Source organism: Macrotis lagotis, chromosome 1 (assembly GCF_037893015.1).
Source record: "Macrotis lagotis isolate mMagLag1 chromosome 1, bilby.v1.9.chrom.fasta, whole genome shotgun sequence".
Lineage (NCBI taxonomy): Eukaryota > Metazoa > Chordata > Mammalia > Peramelemorphia > Peramelidae > Macrotis > Macrotis lagotis.
Genome location: NC_133658.1, coordinates 295,612,757 through 295,639,501, shown reverse-complemented (window position 1 = coordinate 295,639,501; position 26,745 = coordinate 295,612,757). Strand labels below are relative to the sequence as shown.

At 39.6% G+C, this 26,745-nt stretch overlaps 1 protein-coding gene across 1 annotated transcript in view; it reads right to left on the bottom strand.

Annotated features, from left to right (window-relative positions):
• Positions 1 to 6,263: 6,263 nt before the first annotated feature.
• COL27A1 (collagen type XXVII alpha 1 chain) overlaps positions 6,264 to 26,745 on the bottom strand; it is a 249,264-nt gene continuing 228,782 nt past the window's right edge. Inside the window, exons 51-61 of the mRNA XM_074211169.1 lie at positions 25,798 to 25,860; positions 24,359 to 24,412; positions 23,997 to 24,032; positions 23,869 to 23,886; positions 23,076 to 23,111; positions 22,766 to 22,792; positions 20,450 to 20,515; positions 13,278 to 13,443; positions 12,143 to 12,252; positions 9,280 to 9,498; positions 6,264 to 8,680 (exon numbers count right to left, since the gene is read on the bottom strand). Coding sequence (XP_074067270.1) covers positions 8,534 to 8,680; positions 9,280 to 9,498; positions 12,143 to 12,252; positions 13,278 to 13,443; positions 20,450 to 20,515; positions 22,766 to 22,792; positions 23,076 to 23,111; positions 23,869 to 23,886; positions 23,997 to 24,032; positions 24,359 to 24,412; positions 25,798 to 25,860 — 942 coding nt within the window. The 3' untranslated portion in view covers positions 6,264 to 8,533. The remainder of the gene's footprint in view (positions 8,681 to 9,279; positions 9,499 to 12,142; positions 12,253 to 13,277; positions 13,444 to 20,449; positions 20,516 to 22,765; positions 22,793 to 23,075; positions 23,112 to 23,868; positions 23,887 to 23,996; positions 24,033 to 24,358; positions 24,413 to 25,797; positions 25,861 to 26,745) is intronic.

Genomic DNA, 26,745 nt, shown 5'->3' with positions numbered 1-26,745 from the left:
GACAGTTAAGACTTTCAAAGCTCCCCTAATAGTCTAATTCAGGGCAAAGTCTAATTGTTGCCCTTCTAGTTTGAGCTCAATTTCTTGACTTGGGTTTGAGTGTGACCAGCACATCTTTTGTGACCCTGCCTTTGTTAGAGTTTCAGTAGATTATTGCTGGACCGAGTTACCATCAGCTGGCTAAAAATTTGCAGATTTAAAGAGACATAACTACCTTAGGTCTGTGATTCTAGCCATTATTAAACTTGTTGCTGGCTTCAGACTGGGACTGGTACATATGGAACTGAGACCCCATTTGGCTGCTGAGTTCAGACTTGCACAGAAACTACCTTCTCCTAAGTTTTCTCCTGGCTCAGTTTATAGCCTAGTGTCTACAATTACTGCTCCTAGATATTGATTGTTTTTCTCAGTCCAATTTAGATCTGTGCCCCAGAATTGCAGGGTGAGAAACAGAACTGTCCTTTGGTACTATACATGCACAAGATTGAACACTTCTGTGCCAGGTCTAAGACCTTTCTTTTCTTGGCACACAACCTTGGTCCTCTTTGAGTTCCTGTACAGAAAAACTGTGCTGGCTTTTCCTGGTTTGACACTATTTCTACAGTAATCAGAAGTTGTCTATCTCTCTTTGCTGATCTGGGCTGGAAAAATTATTTACTGTGACTTTTACTTTTATTTTCTAATCAGGATTTGGTCTAGGGAATTTTCCAGATCTGTGTGAGTTGTACAGCAGAACTTAGCTCTAAGTAAATTCTTAATGCTACTCTGCCATCTTGGCTTCACCTAAAACAGCTCCCACTCTTATACATTTGAATCCTTTCCTTATATTACTTAGAAATAAGACCTTTAGTAGAGAAATTTGATTCAAATTTTTTCCTTATTTATTGTTAATGAAATTAACTACTATTAATAACTATTCTTAACTAATATTATTTTACAAATAATAGTTGCTTTTTTATTTGTGTAAAAACTTTTAAATTTTACATAATATTATCAATTTTCTCTTCTGTGATTTTCTGTTTCTTGCTTGGTCATAACATTTGATAACCCTTCCTCTATGATCATGTGTCCCTTTATGACTGATATGTGATAGGAAGTTATGTTCTAAGCCTAATTTCTACTAGCCTTGTGTCCAGTTTTCTCAATAGTTTGTCAAATAACATCCTTCTCTCAATAACTGGGATCTTTGGGTTTATCAAATCCCAGGTTTCTTGGTCCATTTGCTTTTGTATGTTGTGGATCTAATCTCTCTTTTTTGATGATTGCTATATTATAGAATAGTTCAATATTTCTGGGTCCTCTTTCTGCTCACTTTCATTATTTCCTTGGAGGTTCTTGACCTTTTATTCATACAAATGAATTTCATTATTATTTTTCTCTCCTTCCATAAAGTAAATCTTTGATGGTTTGTTTTATAGAGAATAAGTAAATTAATTTAAGTAATATTGAACTGAACATCTTTTTCAAACCTAAAGAAAAGTAGTGAAAGGTTTTTCTGTCTCTAATCTTTCCTCACTTCCATAGCTGGATATTTCCCTGGTGCCTGCTTTTGATGCCTTTATTATATTTTTAACTCATTCATTGTTTTGACTACATTTCTCTCTTTTTATACAGTTTGATGGTTGATCATGAACATTCTGTGTATATTTATACTTTTTTGGGATAGAGAAAGGGAATTAAGGCTAATTGCAATTTACACAATATTTAGGATAGGACAGAGATTCAAGTTTCTGACCAGCTGTTAGGGGATTTCTTCTCCAACTAGTAGTCTTGAGCAAGTATAATAATTATAAATTATAATTTATAATTTTTACTAACAAACCTTAATAATCAAATTTTTTATCTTTCATCCTATAAAGGAAAGAATGTCCATGGATCTGGACTATTGTCTCTAATTGTCTCTAAATCTCATTTAGAGAGATCTGTTTTTTTGCAGAGAGTAGAGGAGCCTGAGGTTAAGCACTGTTTTCTTTTGATGTGAGAGAGTTGGGGGGGGGGGGGGATTAAAGGAAGAAGAGGACAGTAGCCATAGGGAAAGCTCCAGTTAAAACTAAACCCCAGGGGGTGCAGAGAAAGATCTCAAAGAATTTGGTCCTTTCTTAGTCTGTTGGGAAAGGGGATTGAAGAACAAGTAGGTCAGACAGGGAGGGTTAGCTCCCTTTTTTGAGATATGGCAGCAGAGGTCCAGAGAAGGAGTCATATAATGAGTTATAACCAAAGCCAGAGCCAGAACACCTAGACTTCTTCTTCAGAAGGAGTCTGTCTCTCTCTCTCTCTCTCTCTCTCTCTCTCTCTCTCTCTCTCTCTCGGTTTTTGCAAGGCAAACAGGGTTAAGTGGCTTGCCCAAGGCCACATAGATAAGTAATTATTAAGTGTCTGATACTGGATTTGAACCCAGGTACTCCTGATTCCAGGGCCAGTGCTTTATCCACTATGCCACCTAGCCACCCTAAGACTCTCTTTTTTATGTCTTTTGTTTCATTCCCTAATATAGTTGACCAAAGGAAAACTCTCTTAACAAGAAATAAAACAAGAGAAAAAAATGCAGGGCATCAAAACAAACAATACATCAACCATCCTCCAGCAGATATAGTGTTAAACGCTCAAGAGTTCCACATATCCTCAAATAATTATTTTCTTTTTTTCTTGGCATGAACCAACATAGGGTTGCTTTGGGAAAACTGTTGAAGCCCATGAGAACATATGTCTGGTGTGTTTAGTTATGTTTGACACTTTGTGATCATTTATGGTTTTCATGGCAAAGATACAGTAGTGATTTACCATTTGCAACTTATTTTAAAGATGAGGAAACTGAGACCAATGGGTTAAATGATTTGCCCTTGGTCACACAGCTAATGAGTGTCTGAGGCCAGATTTGAGTTCAATCACATGGGTCATCCTGACTATCCACTCATTCCACTGTGTCACCTAGCTGCCAAAATGTTAGGTACTGTCTTTTTAATTTCTGAATGCTTCTAATCAACATTTTTGCAACAGTCCCTCAAGAACCCCCAAATTTAAAATTATTTCTGAAGCTATACTTAATTCTTTCTGATTGCACTATGTTCCTGCTGATCCATGTGATGAGACCCCAACCCTCTCTGAGTTCATTTAACACCAAAACTTGTGTTTTGTCAAAACATGTTTTGAAAAACTTGTTTACAAGACCTGACCATCCTATAAAAAGTGTCTTCATCCTGTTTGATGCCCTCTCTGATGTCTTGAATCCAGGTGCCCCAACCAAATCTTTGTATCCTTCCTGAAGCCCCCCCTCAAATATCCTAAGTCCAAACTCATCCCTAATCACATCCTTGTTCTTGTCAAAAACATTTTTACCTCTTGTTGAAGAACCCTTTCCCCAACCCCCTGTCTAGCTTTCCTACTTAAATGCTTTCATCAGAGCCTTCTGCAAGAGAGATTTCTTTGATAAAGTCTTGAGTTCGTGAAATTCCTTCACTTGATATCTCTGTGACGAACCCCATCTCTTATAAGTTCAATCATAAGTCTCCTTTTGCACACATATTTCCATTCATATTTCTGGGATGTTAGCAATTCCAATAACCCCAATCTGGAGAGTTGAGAGAACCCTGGATTTGGAATCTGACATCTTGGAATCTTGGCCTGCCATTAACCATTCATGTGACTTTGATCAAACCAGTTACTCGTTCATTCCCAGAGTCTTGGTTTCTTCAACAGCAAAATGGAATATATATATATAATATATATATATATATTATATATATATGTATATACATACACATCTGTATTAACTATGGTACAGCCTTGTCATGATCACAGAACATATTCATAAAACACCACATTAGAGGATTTTTGGAGGGATAAGAAGCAAGGAGGGAGGAGATTCCCATCTACTATTACATTAATGCAGGAATCTGTACTAATGCAGATAAGAAACTTAATGTCTTAAAAATTTGCTGGAGCATTATGGTTAAGTAACTTGATCAGGAGCACAGCAAATACATGGCAGAGGAAGGCTGAGGATCTGGGCCTTCATGCTTCAAAACTGGCTTTCTAGCCGCAGTGGCTCTGTTATCACCATTCTAGTGATTATTCCCAGCCCCAAACCCCCTGCTCAGGGGATTTGAGGTTGTTGAGGCTGTATAGGTAGCAACATAATCAAAGTGACCTGTTTTGTAAAGTCCCTCCTTCTTGTCCCTGGCCTTGAACTCTCTCAGGGTTTTCCCCTTTTTGTGGCCCCACAAATATTGCAACAGTAAAAGCTCTTACTAACTGATGTTGCAACTTCCCCCCAAACTGTGCAATGTTTCAATGTGTAGACTTTTCTGATAATCATGAGACAGTGTGGAGCACTTTGAAAGTTTCTTCTTCTTCAATTTATGACTAAGGAAGAAATAGAGAACATCACTAAAAACAAACTAAATTATTTCAATTACATTAAATTAAAAAGCTTTTGCACAGATAAAACCACTGTAAACAAGATCAAAAGAAAGGTAGTAAATTGGGAAACAATCTTTACAGCTAATGATTCTGACAAAGGACTCATTTCTAAAATATACAGAGAACTGAGTCAAATTTAAAAGAAAAGTCATTCCTCCATTGACAACTGGTCAAAGCATATGTAAAGGCAATTTACAGATGAGAAGATCAAAGCAATCCATAGTCATATGAAAAATTTCTCTAAATCATTACTTATTAGAGAAATGCAAATCAAAGCTACTCTGAGATACCACCTCACACCTCTCAGACTGGCCAATATGACCAGAAAGGATAATTATCATTGTTGGAAGGGTTGTGGGAAATCTGGGACACTATTACATTGTTGGTGGAGCTGTGAACTCATCCAACCTTTCTGGAGAAAAATTTGGAATTATGCCCAAAGGGCAACAAAAATGTGTACACCCTTTGATCCAGCAATACCATTACTGGGTCTATACCCTGAAGAGATGATGAAAAAGGGTAAAAACATCATTTATACAAAAATATTCCTAGCAGCACTGTTTGTAGTGGCAAAGAATTGGAAATGAAGTAAATGTCCTTCAATTGGGGAATGGTTTAACAAAATGTGGTATATGTATGTGATGGAACACTATTGTTCCATTAGAAACCAGGAGGGATGGGAATTCAGGGAAGCCTGGAGGGATTTGCATGAACTGATACTGAGTGAGATGAGCAGAACCAGAAAAACACTGTACACCCTGACAGCAACATGGGGCGATGATCAACCCTGATGAACTTGCTCATTCCACCAGTGCAACCACTTTATATTTTTTTTAGGCTTTTTCCAAGGCAAATGGGATTAAGTGGCTTGCCCAAAGCCACACAGCTAGGTCATTATTAAGTATCTGAGACCGGATTTGAACCCAGGTACTCCTGACTCCAGGGCTGGTGCTTTATCCACTGCGCCACCTAGCCACCCCTGCACCAGTGCAACAATCAGGGACAATTTGGGGCTGTCTGCAATGGAGAATACCATCTATATCCAGAGAAAGAACTGTGGAATTTGAACAAAGACCAAGAACTATGAACTTTAATTTAGAAAAAAGAAACTGATATCTTATTGTCTGATCTTGCTATCTCTTATACTTTATGTTTCTTCCTTAAAGATATGATTTCTCTCTCATCACATTCAATTTGGATCAATGTATACCATGGAAACAATGCAAAGACTGGCAAATTGGCTTCTGTGGGGGTGGGGGAAGGGAGTAAGATTTGGGGGAAAGTGTAAAACTTAAGATAAATAAATAAAATCTTAAAAAAAAATAAAATTTCTGCTTCTTTACCCATGTAAAAGCCCATCTCCTCAACCCATGCGGACTGCATATGGTCTGCTGCCATGGTATGGGTAATTGTTATTTGTTGGACCTCCTAATAAAGCTGTTTTAAAGTCTTTCCAACTTTGGTGTCTGGATGGAAGGGTCTTATTGAAGAAATATTTTCTTACAGCCTTATAAATCCAAAAGAGAGTTTTCAAATGAACAAGTGAGGTTACAATTATTCCAGATTGGGGTTATTGGAACTGCTAACATCCCAGAAATGTGAATGGAAATATGTGTGCAAAAGGAGAATATGTCTGTGGGAAAAGGAAAGTGCTTATTCATGTTTGTGCAGTTTACCTATAATAGAACATAAGCCCCTTAGGGACAGGAACTTGTCATTTTTCTCTTGCTATCTCCAGTGTCTGGTTCAAGGCCTGGCCAACAGTAAATGCTTAATACATGATTGCTAAACAAATGAGAGAGAAAACCCAGAGGAAGAAGCAGGTCAACCACAGCCATGGAGTTTCATTGCCTTGGCTTTAAATATTTATTGAAAGTCCAGGAGGGAGAAAACAAAATAAAGAGTCTTAACACAAAAACATCTGGAAAGAAAACAGACTGGAAAAATGGACAAAACCCAGAAGAACAGACAAAAGACTATGAACAGGACATGAGGAGGAAAATTCCAGAGGTTGAGGAGGAGCCAGCCTCTGGTTACTTGGCTACAGTAACTGATGAAATGCACCTGTTTCAGGAAAGTTGTGGCCGGTGGGACAGGTGGGGGAAAGAAAGGAGAGGGCTGGGTGATGCTGAGGGGAACAGGAAGGGTTTAGGCCAGGCAAAGGTGAGGAGGGCAAGAGTTCTGGGAGAGGCCAGAGAGAAAGGGGCAGAAGTAGGGCAGGGTGAGGTATTAAAAAAATCAGATTTAAACCCCAAAGAGAGACAATGCCCTCTCCCAAAGAATATACACAAAGACTTTCACATATAATCTTTCCTTTCTACAAAAGAATCCCATATTCAAAATAACCTTGAAACACAAAATGCCAACCACCCAAGCAGTGAAGCTTTTTCCAATATAGTACAGCTTGGCTTACAATAATAATATTACCCTTATAGAGACTTCCATGGTTACCGTAATTATCCTCTTTTTTGTTCATTCCAAATTTACACATAGAGACTAGCGACGTAAGATTTCTACAAAACTTAACAATGACAATTAAAAAAACACAACACAATAAAACACACACAACTCTTGAAAGGACAAAGCTCCCAGAGTGATGTTGGACCACTGGGGTTCGAAAGAGTGCCGAGGATAGGTGGAGGGGGGCACTCTGAGAGTAATCTCTCAGGCTGCACAGAAAGACAGCCCTTAAGATTTTGACTCAGTCTCGAAGCCCAGCCCCTAACCGGCAGGGCTTTTGCCAACATCTGTTCAGTGTCCAGGGATGGAGCTGGACTAAGCAGGTAACCTCCCACCCTCCCATAGAAGAAGATGGTTCAGTTCTTACCTCCCTTTTAGCCCCTGGTGCTAAACAACTGAAGTCCCTTCTCCAGCCCCTTCCATCCCTGCCACCCTAAGAGGAGAGCATGTCCCTTTAAAATACTTCCACATACTTAAGTTAAAAGGTAGATCTCTACTGCTGGTAGGTTTGGGGGATTTGGGAGGCAGGTGGGTGGGGGTTGTTTTTAAAATTTGGCGGGGTTTCCTTTTCTTTTACAGACTAGCTGAAGAAAAGGGGAGAAAAGGGATTCCCCAACTTCTGTCATTTTGTTTGGATAGAAGAGCAAACGTGGGAGATTTCCACATTGGTTAGTTTCTTCAGTCTGCTGCCAAAGGATTAGCACCTTCAGAACCTTAAATAGGATGTGTCTTAGTTTTCCTTTTTTTGAAAAAAAAAATCACATAAAAATACGACATGATTTTTGAGCACCAGCGAGTTCACAGTGGGAGGTAGCAAACGTGTTCACCCTGACCCCTAAGATCTTTCCACTTGATCATTTGTAGTGCCCTTTCTTTCCTTCCCTACCCACCCCGCCTTTCTTTTTTTGCTCTCATTCTTCCCCCTACTCTCTCTTCCCATTGTGGGACATTAGGTGGCCACCTATGGGGAAGGAGCAGTAATTTCTTATTTTCTTTGTTTAAATAAAAATATATATATATATATATTTATACTTATTTTTTCCTGTTTCATCCATCTTTTCTAATATTGCACATCAAAAGCTTCCTGGCAGGGAGTGAAGGGAAAAAAAAATCACCCAATCCCAACCCTTCTCAAAAGCTACTGGAGAGCCTGAATTATTCAGTCCCTCTCTTCCTGCCTGGCAGAGAATTGGGGAGGGAAAGGTCTGGAAGACACGGAGACTTGGTAACAGAGAAATAGGGAATATGGGTTGGGTTGTGGCTGCCACCACATTTGGATGGTTCTTTGGTTGTTGGATGGAGATGGGATGGCTTAGGGTGGGCCTCACACCTTCATCCTCATATCTACTGGCTAGGGCTGAACCCAGGATAGCCTATCCCAGGGCCAGAACTTCCCCTGATGCCCCACACATGCCTCCACCCTGCAGATGACAAGCATGGCCTGTCTGAGGGTCCACGGGCATTCCCCAGGGGTGGAGTGTGTATCAGTGGGAGCTCAGCCCACTTTGGAGATGGAGTGGGTGTGGATACCTCCTCCTCTTCCTTCCCCTAGCCCAGCTGCCTCTGTAGAAGAGGGTTGGACACTCCCTCCTCTATGTTCATCCTCCCCATGTCCTGGATCCACAGTGACATGGAGTGGCATGGAGGTCATAGTTCAGAGGAAACATGCAGGTCCAACTTCCAGGCGATACTGCTTCCCAGGGCTAGCTGGTGGGAGGTTGTAGACACTGATGATGGGCAGCTGATGGGGATCTTGTGTCCGGAAAGTGAACAGTGTCTGGTGCCAGCGGCCATCTTGAACCTGGGACCAGAAAGAAAAATATTATTCAGGTTTCAAGTAATGATAAAGCTATTAGTGAGACTCCAAGGATGAGAATAATTTATACTCCTTCCCAATTTCTAAGAATAAGTCTGAAGAGAAGCAAGAATATTTGGGGCAGGGAATATCAAAAGGATCCAGAGTGGGGTCAGCAAAAGAGAAAGAAATGTAGACTCCTCCAGTCAGCATTGCAAATAATCATCATGGATCCTCTAGTGGTCTATTTTCCACTAGCCCAACCCTTTCCTTAGGAGGGATATCCCAAGATAAAATGAATGGAGTCTCATATCTTTCCTTCTTTTTCCTGAAAAGAGTTACAAAGAAGCTCTTGGGCAATTGGCGGTTCAGTAGATAGTTGCCAGACCTGGAATCAGGCTAAGACACTTACTCATGTGAACCCTGAACCAGCAATTAATCCTGTTTGCCTCAATTTCCTCATCTATCAAACAAACTAGAGAAGGAAATGGCAAACCACTCCAGTATATTTGCTAAGGAAATCCAAAATGAGGTCACAAAGAGTTAGAGGTGACTGAAAATGACCAAGCTTCAATATAAAAGACTCAGAAAGACTAGTACCTTACCTTGCAATCATCTGAGGACACCTCTGGCTCAAATTGGCCCCCAGCTTCAAAGATCTGCCCATTCCAGGCTCGGAAGCGCACAGCTTGTTTGGGAGACACCTGACCTGTCCCCTCCTGCCATACAGACATGTTGAGGCAGTGGATGGTGATATGCTGGATCACCTCAGAGCTCAGCAGGTGAAGGAAATTCATCTGGACCCGGCCAATGGCAAAGTCCACCTGGAAGGGAGCAGGAAGACATCAGGGTCAGAAGAGTGATGAGCACTGGATGTGAATGAGGGTCTACTTCACATTCATTTCATTTTCCAATAAGCCACACTACCTCCCCAATGAAAAAATATCAGTCATGTGCCCTGGAGGGCCCCATGCCCTTTCCTTCCTTTATTAGGACTTGGTGGTTAGATTACTTCCCAAACCAGCCCAGGGAAAGCAGAAGACTCAAAACCCAAGGGTTCTGAGTTCAAGGATTCATACTTTTGGACATTGGGACCAGTCCCTGGGTTCCATAGAAATCAGATTTTCCAATTAGTAAAGTGAGGTAACAATTGACTGTTCTGTTATAAAGATGACAACTATGTCCTCTGTTATAGCACCAAAGTCATGGGTAGAGTAGAGAGAATGCTGATCTGTAAATACAAAGACCTGACTCCTAGTCCCCATTCAGATACAAATGCACTGGGTGACCCTCAGTCAGTCAATAAACCTCTGAATTTCTTTCACTGTAAAATGAGGGAATAGGGTCAGATGATTTTTAAGGTGTAGGGAATCTCCCCTCTACCTGTGGCTCCCTGGGGCACCTCATAACATCCTGATGCATTTATAACATATATCCCTTCTTTTCTTGCAACCTGCCCCCCAAAAGGACTTACATCCCTCCCATTCTTGACAATGACTTAGCCACATAACTTGTCTGCCTGCCCTTTCTACTGCTTTCTGTACACAGAGATCCCAGTCCAGGGAATCCAAGGCTTTCTATGGAAAAATTCTATGGCCTTCCACCTAAAACTGACATGCCACCTAATATACTAAGAGTGCTTGGAGGCTGGGAGCAGCAGAGGACTCTGCAATTGTCCTTTGACCCAGGATAATGAATGATAAGGGGCTACATCTACAGCATCCAAGATTTGGTGTGTGCAGATTCCACTGGGAGCATAGGGAAGGGAATTGGCAGCAAATCAGAAAGAAACTATAATTTGGAGTGAATTACTCCAAAATTACTCCATTTATCTCAGTGACAGCTTTAATGATAATAGTGCCTTGCATCCAGGGCCATCTCCAGTCATCCTGATTCATATCTGGCCATTGAACTCAGATGTCTCTGGAGAAGAAAGTGAGGCTGGCGATTTAGCACAGTACCCCCTCACTCAAATCCAATTCATGTGCTTGCCATGGTCTCACCTCCATGATGTTATGATCTTCTTAGAAAATGAAGGACAAAACCATCATCAACAACATCACCATCAACATCATGATGATCATGATGATGATGGATAGAATTTTTTAGCACTTTGAGGCTTACAAAGGCTTCTACTTATATTTTCTCCTTTGGTCTTCACAACACCACTGTGAGGTAGATGCAAGTAGCTCCATTTTACAGAGGAGGCAACTGAGGTTAAAAGAGGCAAGAGATGTCCAAGGTAAGGATGCAGTTGATAAGTTCCTGAGTTACTTCAAACTCAAGTCTTAGGGGCTCCCAAGTTGAATACTTTATTCATAGCACCACCCAGTGACCTTCAAGGGTAGTGAAGGATTCAGGAAGGATGCTTGCAAGACCTGAATGGTATAGGAATGAGACTGACTGTAAGGACAGTCTCTTTTGTGGGAAGAGGGATCCTGAGGGGTGAACTTAAGAGGAGGAAAGGGGAATATTTTTAAAAACTAGGCCATTAAGAGGGAAGCCTAATAGGGTGGGAACCTTGGTTACTGTGATGTTCCTTGGGGAACAGAGGACAAGGCAGGGGAGAAGGTTTCAAAGGCCGCATAGTATGATTTTTAGTTCTAAGTGTTAATGAGAAGGAAGTCAGTTTCCCTTGATGATTCTCTGTGGCCTGGCCAGGCCATGGCTCCTATATGTCCATCATCCTTTGGGGCTACTAAATACAATTCCTACTTCTTCCTTTTAGGCAGCTTTAGTGGAGGTATGTATGGAAGGTCTATTCCCAAGCTTAGACACCCTGATACATTTTTGAGAAAAATCACTTTCTCCCATTTTTAACATCTTTCTGTAGGGAAACCAAAGAATTTAAGAGCTGCAGACCTCCTTTCTGAAAGACCTAATCTAAGGTACCAAAGAAGACAAAGTGATTTGTTACATCCCTCTCAGGTTCAATGGGGACTTTCCTTCAGGAATTTTCTCCTTCAGGTGATAGGTAAAGGATCCCTTCCCACACCCCTGTGTGCTCCTAGGAAGAAGAGAGGAAGAGGTCGATAAGGTCCAGGAGGATAAATGATTTGCCCAATTTTTTGCCAAGACTAGAATGAAGGACTCTCATAGCCATGGTATAGTGAACAGTTCACCAGATAAAACCCGAGTTCATATCCCAGTTTTGCAATTTACTACTTCTGTAATCTTCAGTAAGCTACTTCATCACCTCTGGCTTAGTTTCCTTCTCTGTAAAATCAGAGGCTGGACAAGATGCCCACTATGGCCTGTTCTAGTTCTAAACTTGATGGTCCTATATCTCCTGATGTCCAGGCTTGTGGAAGCACAAGCTGACTCACTACCATCCAGAGACAGGGAAGAAAGCTACAGGGTGAAGGGAACCTGCCCATTCTGGAGAAGAAGTGGTCTTAGGTCTCTTTAGATCAGGCTATCCTGAGAAGGAAAGGAAGGAGGGGGTCTTCAATGCCACTCTATTCATACCTTTGAAGCAGTGATAGGCCGGAGACAAGTCTGTCCCCCTTTGGTAAAATTACAGGTGACTTCAATGGTGTCTGAAGAACAGCCAAGGTTTGGGTCGATCCAGTATGTACCTATGGAATGTGATGGCATCAGGGGTAAGAGTAAGTAAAAGGGACAATAAAGAGTCAGAGGGGACTTTGTAGCATCAGCTCCTAGATGCAAAGGAAGGAAAGGTCCTAAGGTTGGTGTTGCTGAAATATAGAGTTAGGGAAGGAAACCTCAAATGTTTGGACTAGGTCAAAGAATGGGCCAGCTGTTGCCAGAGGCATAAGGTTATCATTTTGTTCCTTTTGGAACATCTGTAGTCCAGCTTCTGCAAATGATAAAAATAGATCTTAAGCAGAGAGTGGTTCTGGTCTCCCAGGAGTCAGATAAAGGTAGGTTAGTTACCTGGGTGATATCAAAACATGGATTTCTATTGCAAAATGCACTGGAGAGCCTTGATTCAAACTTGGGATAAAGGATCAGACTGGAATAAACTTGAAGGAGTCACTGGGGTCTTTGGACATCAATGATCAAGGATATGGAGAAACAGAAAAGAAAGAAGAAACTACAGATAAAAAGGAGGAGGAACAAAAAAAGAAGGAAAAAAGGAATGAGCAAAGGGAAAAAGATGAGGAGAACAAGGGAAGTAGATTCAAATTAAAGAGAGGAAGGCAATGGCATAGGAGCCAATCAAAGGATCAAGACAAAAAAAGAATGAGGAAGAGAAATAAGGAAGGGAGAAAAGCAGTTATTGGAGAGGAAGGAATATAGAAAGGACTATATATCTATCTATACAGATATACATATCTATATATCTATATAGACATATATATGTACATATATGTATACATATATACATATACATACATATATATATATACATATATATATATATATGTATATCAGGAGCAGGAAGAAGAAGAGGAGGAAGAAGGAAATAAGCAGAGCAAGGAAAAGACAGGGAGAGATGTTTACAGAATGGGTCTTTCCCGACCAAGTCTCCAGGAACAGGCCCTTCAGTAAATCTCCCTGTTAATCTTACTAGATACCTTAATGTAGCTGGGGGAAGAGAACGGAGGCTACAGATTGTACATAGGCCTCTACTTCTTACCATCTGCCATCTTCTGCTCACAGTTCATGAGGTCCCGACAGATTCGGGCTGGGGTCTCCTTGGTTCCTAGAGGTTTCTTGATGCTCTGGATGAGGCTGCTGAGGTAGTGTAAGGTCTTAAAGATCTCCCCACCCTGGTCCAACACCAGAAAGTCTGAATGGGAGCCCTGCAGAGAGAGAAGCAAGAAAAGGATGACTAGAGCCACAGAACCTTAAGAATATTGAAGTATGCATGACAGTGCAGCAATATCTTTGTACCCAGAGTTCTAAAGAGCTGCCTGTAGAACACAGGCAGTCACACAGGTAGTATGCTTCATAGGGAGCACTGGAACTCAGATCTTCCTGATTTCAAGGCTGCTGCTCTATTAACTAAGCTATACCAGCTATGAGAATTAAAGTAGTGCTAATAACAAATATATTATGAACTTCCCCAAGGTCTCATTCCAGGGGGTAGTCAGTTTCTACTTGAACCCTTCCAGTCACAAGAAACTCAGTGATTCCAAAGACAATTCATTCCATTGTTGGACAATTTGAATAGTTAGGGAATGTTAAGTTAAAATCTGCTCCTCTGTAGCATCCATCTATTTTCTCTGTCCCTTGGGGCCAAGCATAAAGAAGCTTCACTGGACAGTCTTCCAAATATTTGCCAGCACAGATTATATTCCCCTGAAGTCTTCTCTCCTTCAAGTTAAATATTTCCCAGTTCATTCTAATGACCTATGCCCTTCCCATCTTGGTCCTCTTGGAGTACTATAGCTCATCAATATCCTTTCTGAGATGTGGTACCCAGAATTCCACACAATCCTGGGGCAATGATAAAATGAGGCAATATCAACAATGACTGGAAGAAAAACTTATTTTGTTTCTATTCTCTCTAGCAGAGAGAATGATCTTTGAAACTAGAAAGGAAAGAACAAGTCTGATCAATATAGAGCTGAAACCCAAATGAAGACATAGTAAGAGAGTTCCCTTCTTCCCTTAAGGAGTTCAGATCACCAGGTCCAAATTAATTACATCCCAAGATACTGAAAGAATTGGGAAATGTGATTATTGAGCTGTTGTTGGTGATTTTTAAAAAAGCCTGTAAAATAGGGGGTACTCTATAGAGCTAGACAAAATAATAAAATTCATTTGGAGCAACAAAAGGTCTAGAAACTCAAGGGAAATAATGAATGAAAGTAAGTAACAAAGAGGGAATAACAGTATCAGATCTCAACTTATTCTATAAAGTCATAATCATCAAAACTATTTGGTCCTGGTTAAAAAAATAGAAAAGCAGATCAACAGCACAGACTAGCAAGGAAGAATCAGACACAATTGAACTCAATAACCCAGTGTTCAATAAACCCAGGAGTGTAAATTGCTTACTGAAGAACTATTTGACAAGAACTGCTAGGGAGACTAGGAAGCAGAAATTAGGTTTCATCCAAAGTCTTACATCATATACACAATAAACTCAAAATAGATACATGACCTGAATATTAAAGGTCATGACATGAAAAGTAATATTAACAGAGAATAAGACTGGATATAGAAGGGGAAGAGTTCTTCATCAAATGGGACAGAGGTAATCACAAAAGAAAAAAATCAATAGTTTTGATTGTATGAAATGGAGAAGTTTTTGCACGAACTAAATCAATGCAGCTAGGATAAGAAAGAAAGCTGTCAATTTGGAAAACAAATCTTTGCATCTAGTATTTCTGGCAACGCTCTGATAACTAAGATATATTAGGAATTAATACACATAAATTAGACCAAAAGTCATTTCTCAAAAGACAAATGATCAAAAGCTAAGAATGATGTCTTTGGAAATACTTACTCTGCTCAGGTCATGGGCCCTCAGGGCCTGACCAAGCTATATAATATGAATAATTTAAAGGATAGGCATTACACTTAGTCATGGAGACCTGGAATAAAGATAGACTAAATTCATGAAACCCTGCTTTTTTTTTTTTAAAGAGGTGTTGAATTAGATAGAATCCTGAGCTTGGAGTAAGGAAAATATGAGTTCAAATTCAGCCTCAGACAGTTCCTAGTAGTGTGACCTTCTATAAGGTTGCCTTACTTTTTTCATCTGTAAAAATGGTTAGTAATAGTACCTACCTCCCAGTTTTGTTGTGAGAATCAAATGCCACAATAAAAGCAGTGCTTAGCATAGGGCTTGGAACAAGAGTAGATGATATATAGGTGTTAACTATTTTTCATCATTGTCATTATTATTACTGTCCTCAAAGTCTTGGTGTAGTTTTAAACTTTAACTGTTAAAGACTTTAGGTAAGGAGTAACTAGGTGGTGTAGTAGATAGAGCACTGATCCTGGAGTCAGGTAGGACCTGAGTTCAAATTCAGCTTCAGACACTTGATACTTACTAGCTGTGTGACCTCAGGCAAGTCACTTAACCCCATTGCCTCACCAAAGGAGAAAAAGAAGACCTTAGGGAAAGCCTGTATAAACTAGTATTTTGAAGGACATATAGCTATTCAGATGTGAAAAAAAGACCTTAGGGAAAGTCTGTATAAACTAGTATTTTGAAGGAGATATAGCTATTAAGATGTGATAGACGTATTTTAAAGACAAACAACTTTGAAAGATTTAGGAACTTTGACATGATAAATAACCACAATTCCGAAGGATTAGTGACGAAGCCTCCTACCTACCTCCTGAGAAAGAGGCGATGAACTCAATACTCAGGAGACTTTTGGGCATAGTTATTATAGTAATTTATTTTTTTATCTGCATATTTGTTACAATAGGGATAAGGGAAAAATTGTAGGAGAGAAAATGTTAACTTCATTGCCTTTATTCTAGAGGTATTTTAGTGGAAAGTAATGCTATAGATATAATACATCTGGATTTTAGCAAAATATTTGACAAGTCTCTTTTGGATATCCTTATAGTTAAAGTGGAACTTTGTGGGTTAAATTATAGCACATTTAGGTAAATTTGGTACTAATTGAATGACATAATCCAAAGTGAATTGATGTCAATTTGGAAGAATATCTCTATTGGAACACCCCAGGGATCTACTTTTGATAATTGACTGTTTAACAATTTAATCAATAACTTGGATGAAGGACTGAGTGGAATCCTTATCAAATCTTCAGATGATTCAATGCTGAAAGGAACAGCTAATATGTTGGCTGACAGTTTTGGTATCCCCCCAAAATCTCAACAGGCTTGAATAATGATGAAATTTAGTATGGATAAATATAAAGTCCTCTTTGTGCTAAAATAACAAAATAAATTGCATAAGGACAGGACAAGGGAATTATGGTGAGGCAACCAGTTTACTTGAAAAAGATCTGGGGGTTTCAATAGACTACAAGTACCATATGACTCAATAATTCAAAGGATTTATAATCTCATTAATCTCATTGCTTACTCAATGATACAGATCACATTCTATCTGCCTCTTCTTGTCCTGTGCTGTTTTCATCCTTGTTCTCCTGGAAATTATCCACAGAGAAGCCACCCAAAGTCCTAGGGGCCTTATCCTTTTTGGCCTGTGGACATTCTATGGGTACCAGTGCATTATTGGACTCTTCTGTTATCTCTTGTTTTTATGAGGTGAGCTGTCCCACCTCCTTTTCTGCTCTTAAGCAAGATGCTCTTGATCTTTTCTTACATACAAGTTATCATTGGTGATATGTTATAGGCAATTTATGTGTTCAATTCATAAAGTTATTGTCCTGTCTATAAATTTGGATTCTCCAGGACTATGGTGTTCTATTACTTGTAAGCAGCCATGTGGCATAAGAACCCAGAAGTTGCCACAATCATAGGCCCCACTAAGAGAGTCAATGTCCAGCATGAAGAAAGTGGTCATATTTAAGCCATATCTGTATTATAGGGTTTGATTCTAGGCACCACATTTTAAGAGTCACAATGACAAATGGGAGATAATCCAGAGGAGGTAAGAGTGCTGGAGTTTATACCAGAAAAAGATAAGGTAACTTGGGATATTCAGTTGGGAAGAGAGATGACATAAGGATACCTGAGAACTATCTTCAACTATCTGAACGAAATTTGTGTAGCAGGAGGCTTAGCCTCACCCATCTGGTCTCAGAAAATCAAACTAGAAGGAATGACTAGGAATTACAGAAAGGCAGATTTCAGTTCCTTGTAAGGAAAACCTTTCTGGAGGTCTCCAAGCAAAGACTCAACATCTCTTTGTCAGAGATGTTGCAAAAGGGATTCCTATTCAGTTTTGGGAGTAAATCAGATGAAGTCCAGGAGGCAACTAAGCGCTGCAATGGATAGAGTGCTGGACCTGCAGTCAAGACTCTTTCTAAGTTCAAATGTGGTCTCAGATACTTACAAGTTGGGTGATTCATCTAAGCCAGTTTGCCTCAGTTTCCATATCTGTAAAAAAAATGGACTGGAGAAGGAAGGGCAAGATACAGTGGGCATGATACAGTGGGCCAGTAACTTGCATCAATCTAGACTTTAAACCTCCATTGCTCAAGATGGGTGCCTATAAATTGCCTCCCTCCAGTCTCTCCTCCCACTAGTTATTACTATAGAGACCCACCAGACATGGAAGGTAGGCTAGAGGTCCCTTGGGCAATCAATATTAGATAATGTATGGGCATTCAGTTGGTATGGTTGATAGAGCCCTGGGCCTAGAGACAGGAAACCTGAGTTCAAGTCTCATCTCACTTATTAGCTGTGTGAACCTAGCAAGTAACTACCTCAGTCATCTTTGATTTCCTCAACTGTAAAATGGGAAGAATAATAAAGAGTACCTGGCTTCTAGCATTGTTGTAAGGATCAAATGGGATATTTGTTAAAAAATGCTTATTACAGTGTCTGCACATAGTAGACACTTAATAAATGCTTGTTTTTCTTCCTTCTATGGGTCAAACCCTTTGCAAGCAATAAATATTATACTGTTTTCTGCCTTAGAGCACTTTACACTTTTCCAAAAGCCTTCAAGCATATGATCTCATTTGAACTTTAAAAATCTTATGAGACAGATAGGGTAGGAGAGACTAATATCCCCATTTTTCAAAGTTAAAAGTTTTTAAATTTATATTTCCAGTCAAACTATGCCTTCTCAGCCTCTAATTAAGGGAATTATAAATTTGAATGTTGACTCTGTATGTAAAAAATGCCAATTTGCTATATCAAGGTCTGCTCCTCTCCATCCATGAATCTGAATGTTGACTCTGTCTTTGTCAATATTGTCTGGTCATCATTTTAACAGCATCAAAAAATTCCTGTAGTTTTGTCAGTAATCACAAGATAGGATTTCTCTTTCCTCTTCCTATCTTTGTTTAAAAGATTCCTTCTCTCTGCCTAAATGGAAGCAAACATAATTCTATGAGAAAATCATAAATATATTCCCTGACATTTTTATGGCAGGAATATGTAATTTGATTGGCTATTGCCAGAAGTTTTATGACTTCTTTGTCTGTTTTTTTATAAAAAGGATCTATCAGTTTCTCACTTTGACTGACTCCACTCATGATTATTTTGAACCTTAGAGAAATAAAAAATAATAAAAACAATAATAATAATAACCACTTGTTGTTTAAGCCTTAATTTCTGTTTTTCTTGTTTAAGGCAAATCTCTTGAAGGTTTAGCATACTTTGGTTTAAGCCTAAATAATGCTTTTGTCTGAACTAAGATCAAACTAGAGTAAAAATAAATTTGGGTTTTTGACATTATACAGATGAGATAGCAAACCCAGGGATGTGACTTGTCTGAAGTTAGCCAAATGAGGTTCTTAAAAACTGTCTGCAGTCAGATGTTTTCAGCATTCTTCTTACTGATGGCTTGGCCACACTAGCACTTTATGAGCTAGAAATGGATCATACTTTACCAAAAAATGAGAGAACTACAGAATGTACATTCTACTTTCCTCCACCGCTCCATTGATCAGTGGACTCTGTAAAGGTGGTCAACTACTGGTCATAGAACTGAGGGCTTCATGTGGATCTGTCTGGGATTCTAAGTCATTCCATGTTCACACCTGCTGAAGGTTAGTCTTGATTCTGAATTAAATGACATTCAGCTACAAGGATTTGGGACAAAAGGGAAAGCAAAGAATATAGAAAGAGACCAGAGATATTTGCCTGGTAAAAAGGGATGGCAAAGACTACAGCTGAAATCTCCTAACTCCCAAACTAGTACTTTCCCAAGTGACTTCCCAAAAAAGGCAAGGGAAGGAATAGAAGTACAAGTACATGCAAGACACAGGGTCTCAGAATATTAACCCTTGGGTGAAAAGATTATCTGGCATAGCATTTCCCAAAGTCATTTGGCTACAAAATACATTGAGGTTGTCCTTATACTGATTGAACTCAGTATAGAACCCATAAAGGTGGTGGCATAGTATATCCTCAGCATAAAAGATATATTTTTGAAGCTATGTATATACATACATATATATATATATATATATAATCTTCATTTCCCCCAAATTGTTGCAAATAAAAATATTTTGATGTGTAATTTTATATTTAATATTTTGGAGCAAAAAAAATATAATTAGCACAGAAGCTCTAGTCACCCCAAAGAGAAAGTGAAGATTCCAGGTAATACAATTTGAGAAACAGCAACATAATCTTTTGAAGAGAGAGAAACTGAGACCACAAATGGTAAAGCAATTTTCTTAAGGTCACACAGTGATGAAGTGGCAGATGTGGAAGTAAAATTCAAGTCTCCTAACTTCCATGACACTATATTTGGACTACTTCATGTTGCTTACATGCCATATTGCCATGGGGGCAGCTACATGGTAGATAAAGAGCTGAGTCTAGAGTCAGGAAGACTCATCTTCCTGAGTTCAAATTCACCTCAGACACTTAAGCTGTGTGATCCAGGCAAGTCATTTAATAGTGTTCACTTTAGTTTCTTCATCTGTCAAATAAGCTGGAGAAGGAAAAGGCAACTAACTCCAATGTCTCTGCCAAGAAAACCAAAATGGAGTCTCAAAGAGTCAGACATGACTGAAAATGACTGAACAACAACATTGCCTCAATTTCTCTCCCTAGAAGTTCATCATAACTTATTGTGGGAAGCCATATTATTTTTCCCAAAGAAGGGATTCAAAGGGTCATGTGGCAGAAGGAATTAAAAGTCTGAAGCATATGGATTTTGGAATTCAAGTGTAGGAAACAGGTAACTGCAGGGAGTTGTGTAGCTAGCATGACTTATGCCTACCATACCTCTGTCCTAAGTGTGCTGCTGGAGTCCATCCATGTCTGAAAAGCTGCTCCAAGATCATCTTGCTGCTGTGGAAGAATGAGAAATGCATTCATTTTCCAAATTCATCTGAGTCAGAGAAGCTGTAATAACTTCCCTTGCCTTCATCTCCCTTTTTCTTTGCCACCCAACATGACCAGGAAAGTCCCTAATCCTAAATCTCTTCTTTGTCAACATTTTCCATCTTGAGGAAATACTTTTAGGTCATAAGCTTTGTCAAATGTTCAGGTTAGTGGAGTAAAAGGTTTCACAGTGAGTCTAAATGAGTCTCATTTCTCTTCAGAATAAAGCTAGCTAATGAAATTATATAAAGCACTTGGCAAACTTTAAAGAATTTTACATGCGTTGTTGTTGTTCTTATCATTCTTGTAAAATTCTTATCTTCTTGTTCAATAGAGACTGGATAGAAACAGTCCTGGGACAAGTTATGACCTTAATATTCTTTTTTTATTCTATGAGCTATCACATAAGTAGAAAAAATAACTATTTCCTTTAATAATCATAAAAATCCTCACTAAAATGATAACCATAGCTATTAGTGTAGCTAGTACTTTGAGGTTTGCAAAGTACTTTATATATGTTATCATATTAATCCTTACAAAAACTCTATCATCCTTATTTTACAGTTGAGGAAACTAAGGTGGATTGAAGTTAAATGACTTGTGCATGATCAAATAGTTAGCAAGTTCTTAGGCAAGATTTGAACTCAATCTCTCTGAATGTGAGTGCAGTACTTGTTTCCACTGTTGCTCCCACAAAAGTATTACGATGTAAATTTACCTTTAAAAGACTCATTGAAAAAAAGGCATTCTTTAAAAAAATTCAGTGCTATAAATGATGACAGAGAACATAGGGGCCCCATTCCATTCCAACATGATTTAATTTCATTGTTATCCATTATTATCTCCTTTTCATCTTTTTTTAAAATGTTATTTAAGGCAATGGGATTACGTGATTTGCCCAAGGTCACACAGCTAGACAATTATTAAGTATGGGGCCGGATTTGACCTCAGATGCTCCTGACTCCAGGGCCAGTGCTCTATCCACTGTGCCACCTAGCTGCCCCTCTTTTCATCTTTTCCAAAGGTGATCAGAGAGAAATGATCCTGAGATATCAATATCAATATCATCATTATCATTGTTCTTATTCTTATTAATGATTCACTAGGTAGGTGATTCAGTAGATGAGAGCTTTGGACCCGGAATCAGGAAAACAAATTCAAATCCAACCTCAGATACTTACTAGTTGTGTGACCCTGGGAAAATCAGTGAGCTACTATCTGCCTCAGTTTCCCCAACTGTAAAATGGGAATAATAAAATTAGCACTGCATTGTTGTGAGAATCAAAAAAGGTAATGTTTGTAAAGTATTTAAATTTAGTAGTTCCTGGCACATAATAGGCACTAAATAAATGCTTATCCCCTCCTCCCTCCCTCATTCAGAAATTCCTATGATCATTCCAGCAATTCTGTGATATTGTTCCTTATTTGATCATGACATTGTTGTTTTAATCACTAGATTAAAATAGTATATTTGAGAGACAATAACACTGATAAACTTCCTTTCAATTATAAAGGTAAAGTTTTCAAAGCATACATTATATCATTGATTATCACAACAACTCTCTACTAGAGGTATTATCACCCTCATTTTACAAAGGAAAAAACTGAGGTTTCTAGAGTTGTGACATTCAAACCCAGGTCATTGACAAGTGCAATCTCTTTCCTTAATGCCACAAGAGATTAAGTCTAGGGAGGAGAAGTAGGAATTCTTTGACTGAAAAGAGAGAAACGGTCTAATCAAGGATGGCATATGAGGAACTATGCCCACTTAATCTGCAGGTCTTTCAGTTCACTTTTTAAGGCTCCTCAATTTCTCTTTTTTTCATTTTTAAAAATTTAAGGCAATTGGGGTTAAGTGACTTGCCCAAGGTCACACGGCTAGGTAATGATTAAGCATCTGAGGCCAGATTTAAACTTAGGACCTCCCAACTCCAGGGCCAATGTTCTATTTACTATGCCACCTAGCTGCTCCGGCTCCCCAGTTTCTTAATAAGGGGAGTCTTTAATCATCAGACTGATGGGATCACATGATTTCAAGGCTTACAGGCAACTACACTCATTTTGCATATGGAAAAACTGATGCCCATCCAGGGGAGTTGTCTTTTCTATGAGTCACCTAGATAGTAGATAGAAGAACTGGGGGGGGGGGTCAAGCAGAAATCTTTCTACCATGCTAAACTCCATCTAAGTAAAATTAGAAAAAAAATCCCAACTTACAAATGAGATAGGAATCCCAGGAGGGCCCTGAAAAGAGAAAGAAAATGGAGTGTTACCCATGACTACCTGTGCTTGATCCATTTTGACTCCCCCTTTCCACAGTGGGGAAGGGGATGGTGAAACTGGGGAGAATGGAGAGTAGTCAGCAGGTTCTATGTAATGATGAGGAAGGACAGGAGGAAGGAGAGCTTATTTAGACTTAAGGAAAGTTCCTATTTTTACTGCATCTGATCCCAGGACAAGGGACTCATTGCTGTCCCATTTTCCTCCTCCCAACTTGCAGCCCACTGAGAAGTATTGGTGTACCTACCGGTGGACCAGGACGTCCTCGGGGGCCAGGAGGACCCTAGAGAGAGAGATGAATGTGGAATCAACCAGTCTTTGTCATCAAAAATAAATCTTTAGTTCCTCCTAACCCTCTTCCCCACTCCCCCACTGTCCACTTTGTGAGATTGCATAGAAGACAGAAGAGCAGAGTAAAGGCCAAAGTGCTTCCTGAGGCCTGGTCTAGTGCTAGGTAGGGATGGAATTTAGACAGGGGTAGATCACTGGGTCAGAGATCTTAGAGGTCATAGAGCCTCAGCCCTTACTGAAGAAAGGAGGCCCAGAGAATTTAAATGATGTGCCCAGGTGTCACACAGCGAACAAGGCAGCATTCCACGCCAGGGCTTCCTTACTCCAAGTTCAACATTCCACCCCCTCCATGCCATATTGCCCCAAGGTCCTGCACCTTGTATATGTCTACCATAGGCCCACCTGGTCCTGGGTTACCTCCAGTCTAACATAGGGTGGTGGTGGAATTCTGACTAAGGTGTTAGTTGGGGGAGCAGGTGAAGGGAATTGGGAATGGTCTCTAAGGTTTGGGAATTGGCTCTGAGGTTTCCCTGATGGCCAGAGGGGTGAAGGCTATGTAAATAGTGAATCAGACATAGGATGGCTAGGTGGATTTCAAAGCACATTCCGTTATCTTGAGCACATCTCCTAGTCCCTATGTTTGTCCTCATTCCTCTGGTTCTGATCACATGCCATGAAGCTCCCCTTGGGTTTCACCGTCCTTCCCCTCCTCCTCCCATTCCCTCCCCTAATACTTATTCCCCACTCACCCTTGGGCCTTGCAATCCCTGGAAAGAAATAAAACAGGAAGAGTTGACTCAAGTCCTGCACCCAGGCTGCTCCTCCATTCCCAGACCCTGTAGACTCCCCACCACCAGCTCTTCCCCAGGCTACTTACCATATCTCCTCGGCTTCCTTTGTTCCCTTTTGGACCCTGTGGATAAACCACAAAAAAAAGTTTGAAATCTGGAAGGATTTTTTTTCTTTTTTTAGTTTTTTTTTTTTTTGCAAGGCAATTGGGGTTAAGTGTCTTGCCCAAGGCCACACAGCTAGATAATTATTAAATGTCTGAGGCTGAATTTGAACTCAGGTACTCCTGACTCCAGGTGCTCTATCCACTGTGTCACCTAAGCTGCCCCAAAATCTGGAACTTTTCACTGCCTTTGGGTCTAACCTGTGATGCTATGTTTCATATATGGAAAAGCTGAGGCTTAAGCTGGGGAAGGGGGATTCAATCTAAAGCAAAATTCAAACACATACCGGAATTCCAGAGGGTCCTAAGATTCCCAAAGGTCCAATGACACCTTCTTTGCCCTGGAGTAGGAAAAGAGACATAGAATTGTGGAATCAAAGGGTCTAGAAGAGGAATTTGACCTACATTTCTGCTTGCTTAGTTGGAAAACAGTGGGGGAGGGGGAAAGGGGGAGAACATGGGGAGTAGAAAAGAAGGAAGACAGTCCATGTGTGAATACAAGTGATGATAATAAAAATAATTCACATTTCCATAATGCTACAAGGGTACTTTCCTCATAACCCATGAAGTAGGGATTACAAATATTATTATAATCATTCTATAGCTGAAAACATTTATGTTCAGAGGCTGACTTGTCCAAGGTCACATAACTACTTAGTGGCAGGGTTAGGATTTGAATGAGGGTTGTGCTGGAACCACTTTAGACCAGTTTGAGAATTGAATGTTAAATTTTTCAATATGAGCATTTACACCTTGGAATTTGGCAAACACAAATAAATCAGGATTTGATTTATTGATTGATCTTTCTAGTTTTATTCCTAGACTTACAAAAGACAGGAGAAAATGTTAACAATGCAAAATATGTTTAAAAGTGTATTATGCATATTTTTCCCATGGAGAGAGCTGGTTGTTAAACATTTACCAGCTTACTCCTGAACTGAACTCATACATCCTGACTTTAAAAAACACTGTCTTTTCCACTTTACCAAAGAAGAATCCTAGACATGGGGAAACAGAAGAGAATAAAATCAGAATACAAGTAATTATTGAGGCCAACCTCAATGTAGGTATTTTGGGAATAGAGTTGTAAACAGTACCCAGAAATCTTGGACCTTGCCCTCAGAGAGGTTACAAGCTTGTTAGGACGACAAGTAGAGTGCACAATAACACAGAAGCCTGTAGATGGTGAAATTGTTAGGTTTCATAGGCAGATTGTAAAATCCAAAGAAGAGTGGGGGTCTTGTGGTGGGCTAAGACCCTCTGAGAAAGTTTCAAGGAAGGCATCAGCTAAGCAAAATGCCAGTGCTACTGTAGAGAAGTCAGAGAAAGGCAGGGCTTCAGAGGGAAAAGCTTCATAGAGAATGGGACTTAAATTAGCTTATGAAGAATGGTTAGATTATCACGGGAGGGGTGAGGAGAAAGAAAGGGCATTTCATATGAAGGGAAAGACCTTATGCCAAAACCACTCAGGAAGATAAAGGGAAGTAGAGCACAGAGGAGGGAGCAAGGAGGAAGTAGATCATCGTGGCAAATAGAAATGGGTATAAGGAAAAATTGTCATTGGACTGCATCTGGCCATTAGAGAGGAATCAACTTGGCAAATGTGAGATGATGCTTCCCTCAAGACCAAAGAGACTCAGAAGAGAACACACCAGTGCTGACTACCTGGTTGACCTTATGATTCTTGAGGCAGTGAAGGGAAGAATCCTTTGGGGGAGAAACTTACCATCAAACCTGGTGGTCCCCGGGGACCCTGTAATCCTTTAAAGCCAAGATCTCCTGGAGGTCCCTGCAGAGAACAGAGATTAAACAATTTATCTGCATGAGCCAGTACCCATAGGATGAGGACAGTTACCCAATTTGGGATATGAAAGGATTAGAGAACACACAAGATTTATTAGACAGCCAATTTAATGTGGATAAATCCTCCCTATTTCTCTGTTCAACAGCTGGAAAAGGTAGAGGGGTGCTCTAGAGATGACAATAATGACAATAATAATAGCTTCTAATATTTATATAGTACTTTAAGATTGACAAATATGATAGCTATCTGTCTGTCTAATAGCTGGCATTATCTTTACAAATAAGGAAACTGAGGCTCTGAGAGGTTAAGAGTCTTTCTTTGGCCTTAGAGTTAGCAAGCGTCTATGGTAAAATCAAACCCAGCCTTTCCCAACTGCAAATCACTGCTCTATCCCCGCTACTCTACTCCACTATATTAGATTCCCATAGCTAGGAGGGAGCTGTATTAACGATTTGACCTTCTAGAACTGAGGAGTCTCCACATGTTGGACACAGTCTGAGATCTCCCAGGGGCACAAGGAGTAGAAGATGAGTAGAAATCCAGTACCACAGAATCCACAGACTCACAGAGCCTAAGAACTAAAGAAGACCTTGAGAGAATTTAGACCAGAGAGTCTTATCCCACAGTCCATGATATTGGCTTCTTTTTGTTTGTTTGTTTGTTTGTTTTGTTTTGTATTTTAAATATTTTGATAACAGTATCTCAATATAATTGATTTCTCAATATTCTTACATATTATTTTATACATTTAAGAGATCTATAAGTCTCAAGAGATTACCAAAAGGTTCTATGACACAAAAATGAGTTAAGAATCCTTGACCTAATATAAACCTCCCATTTAAGAGAATCTGTGGTTCAGAGAAATTAATT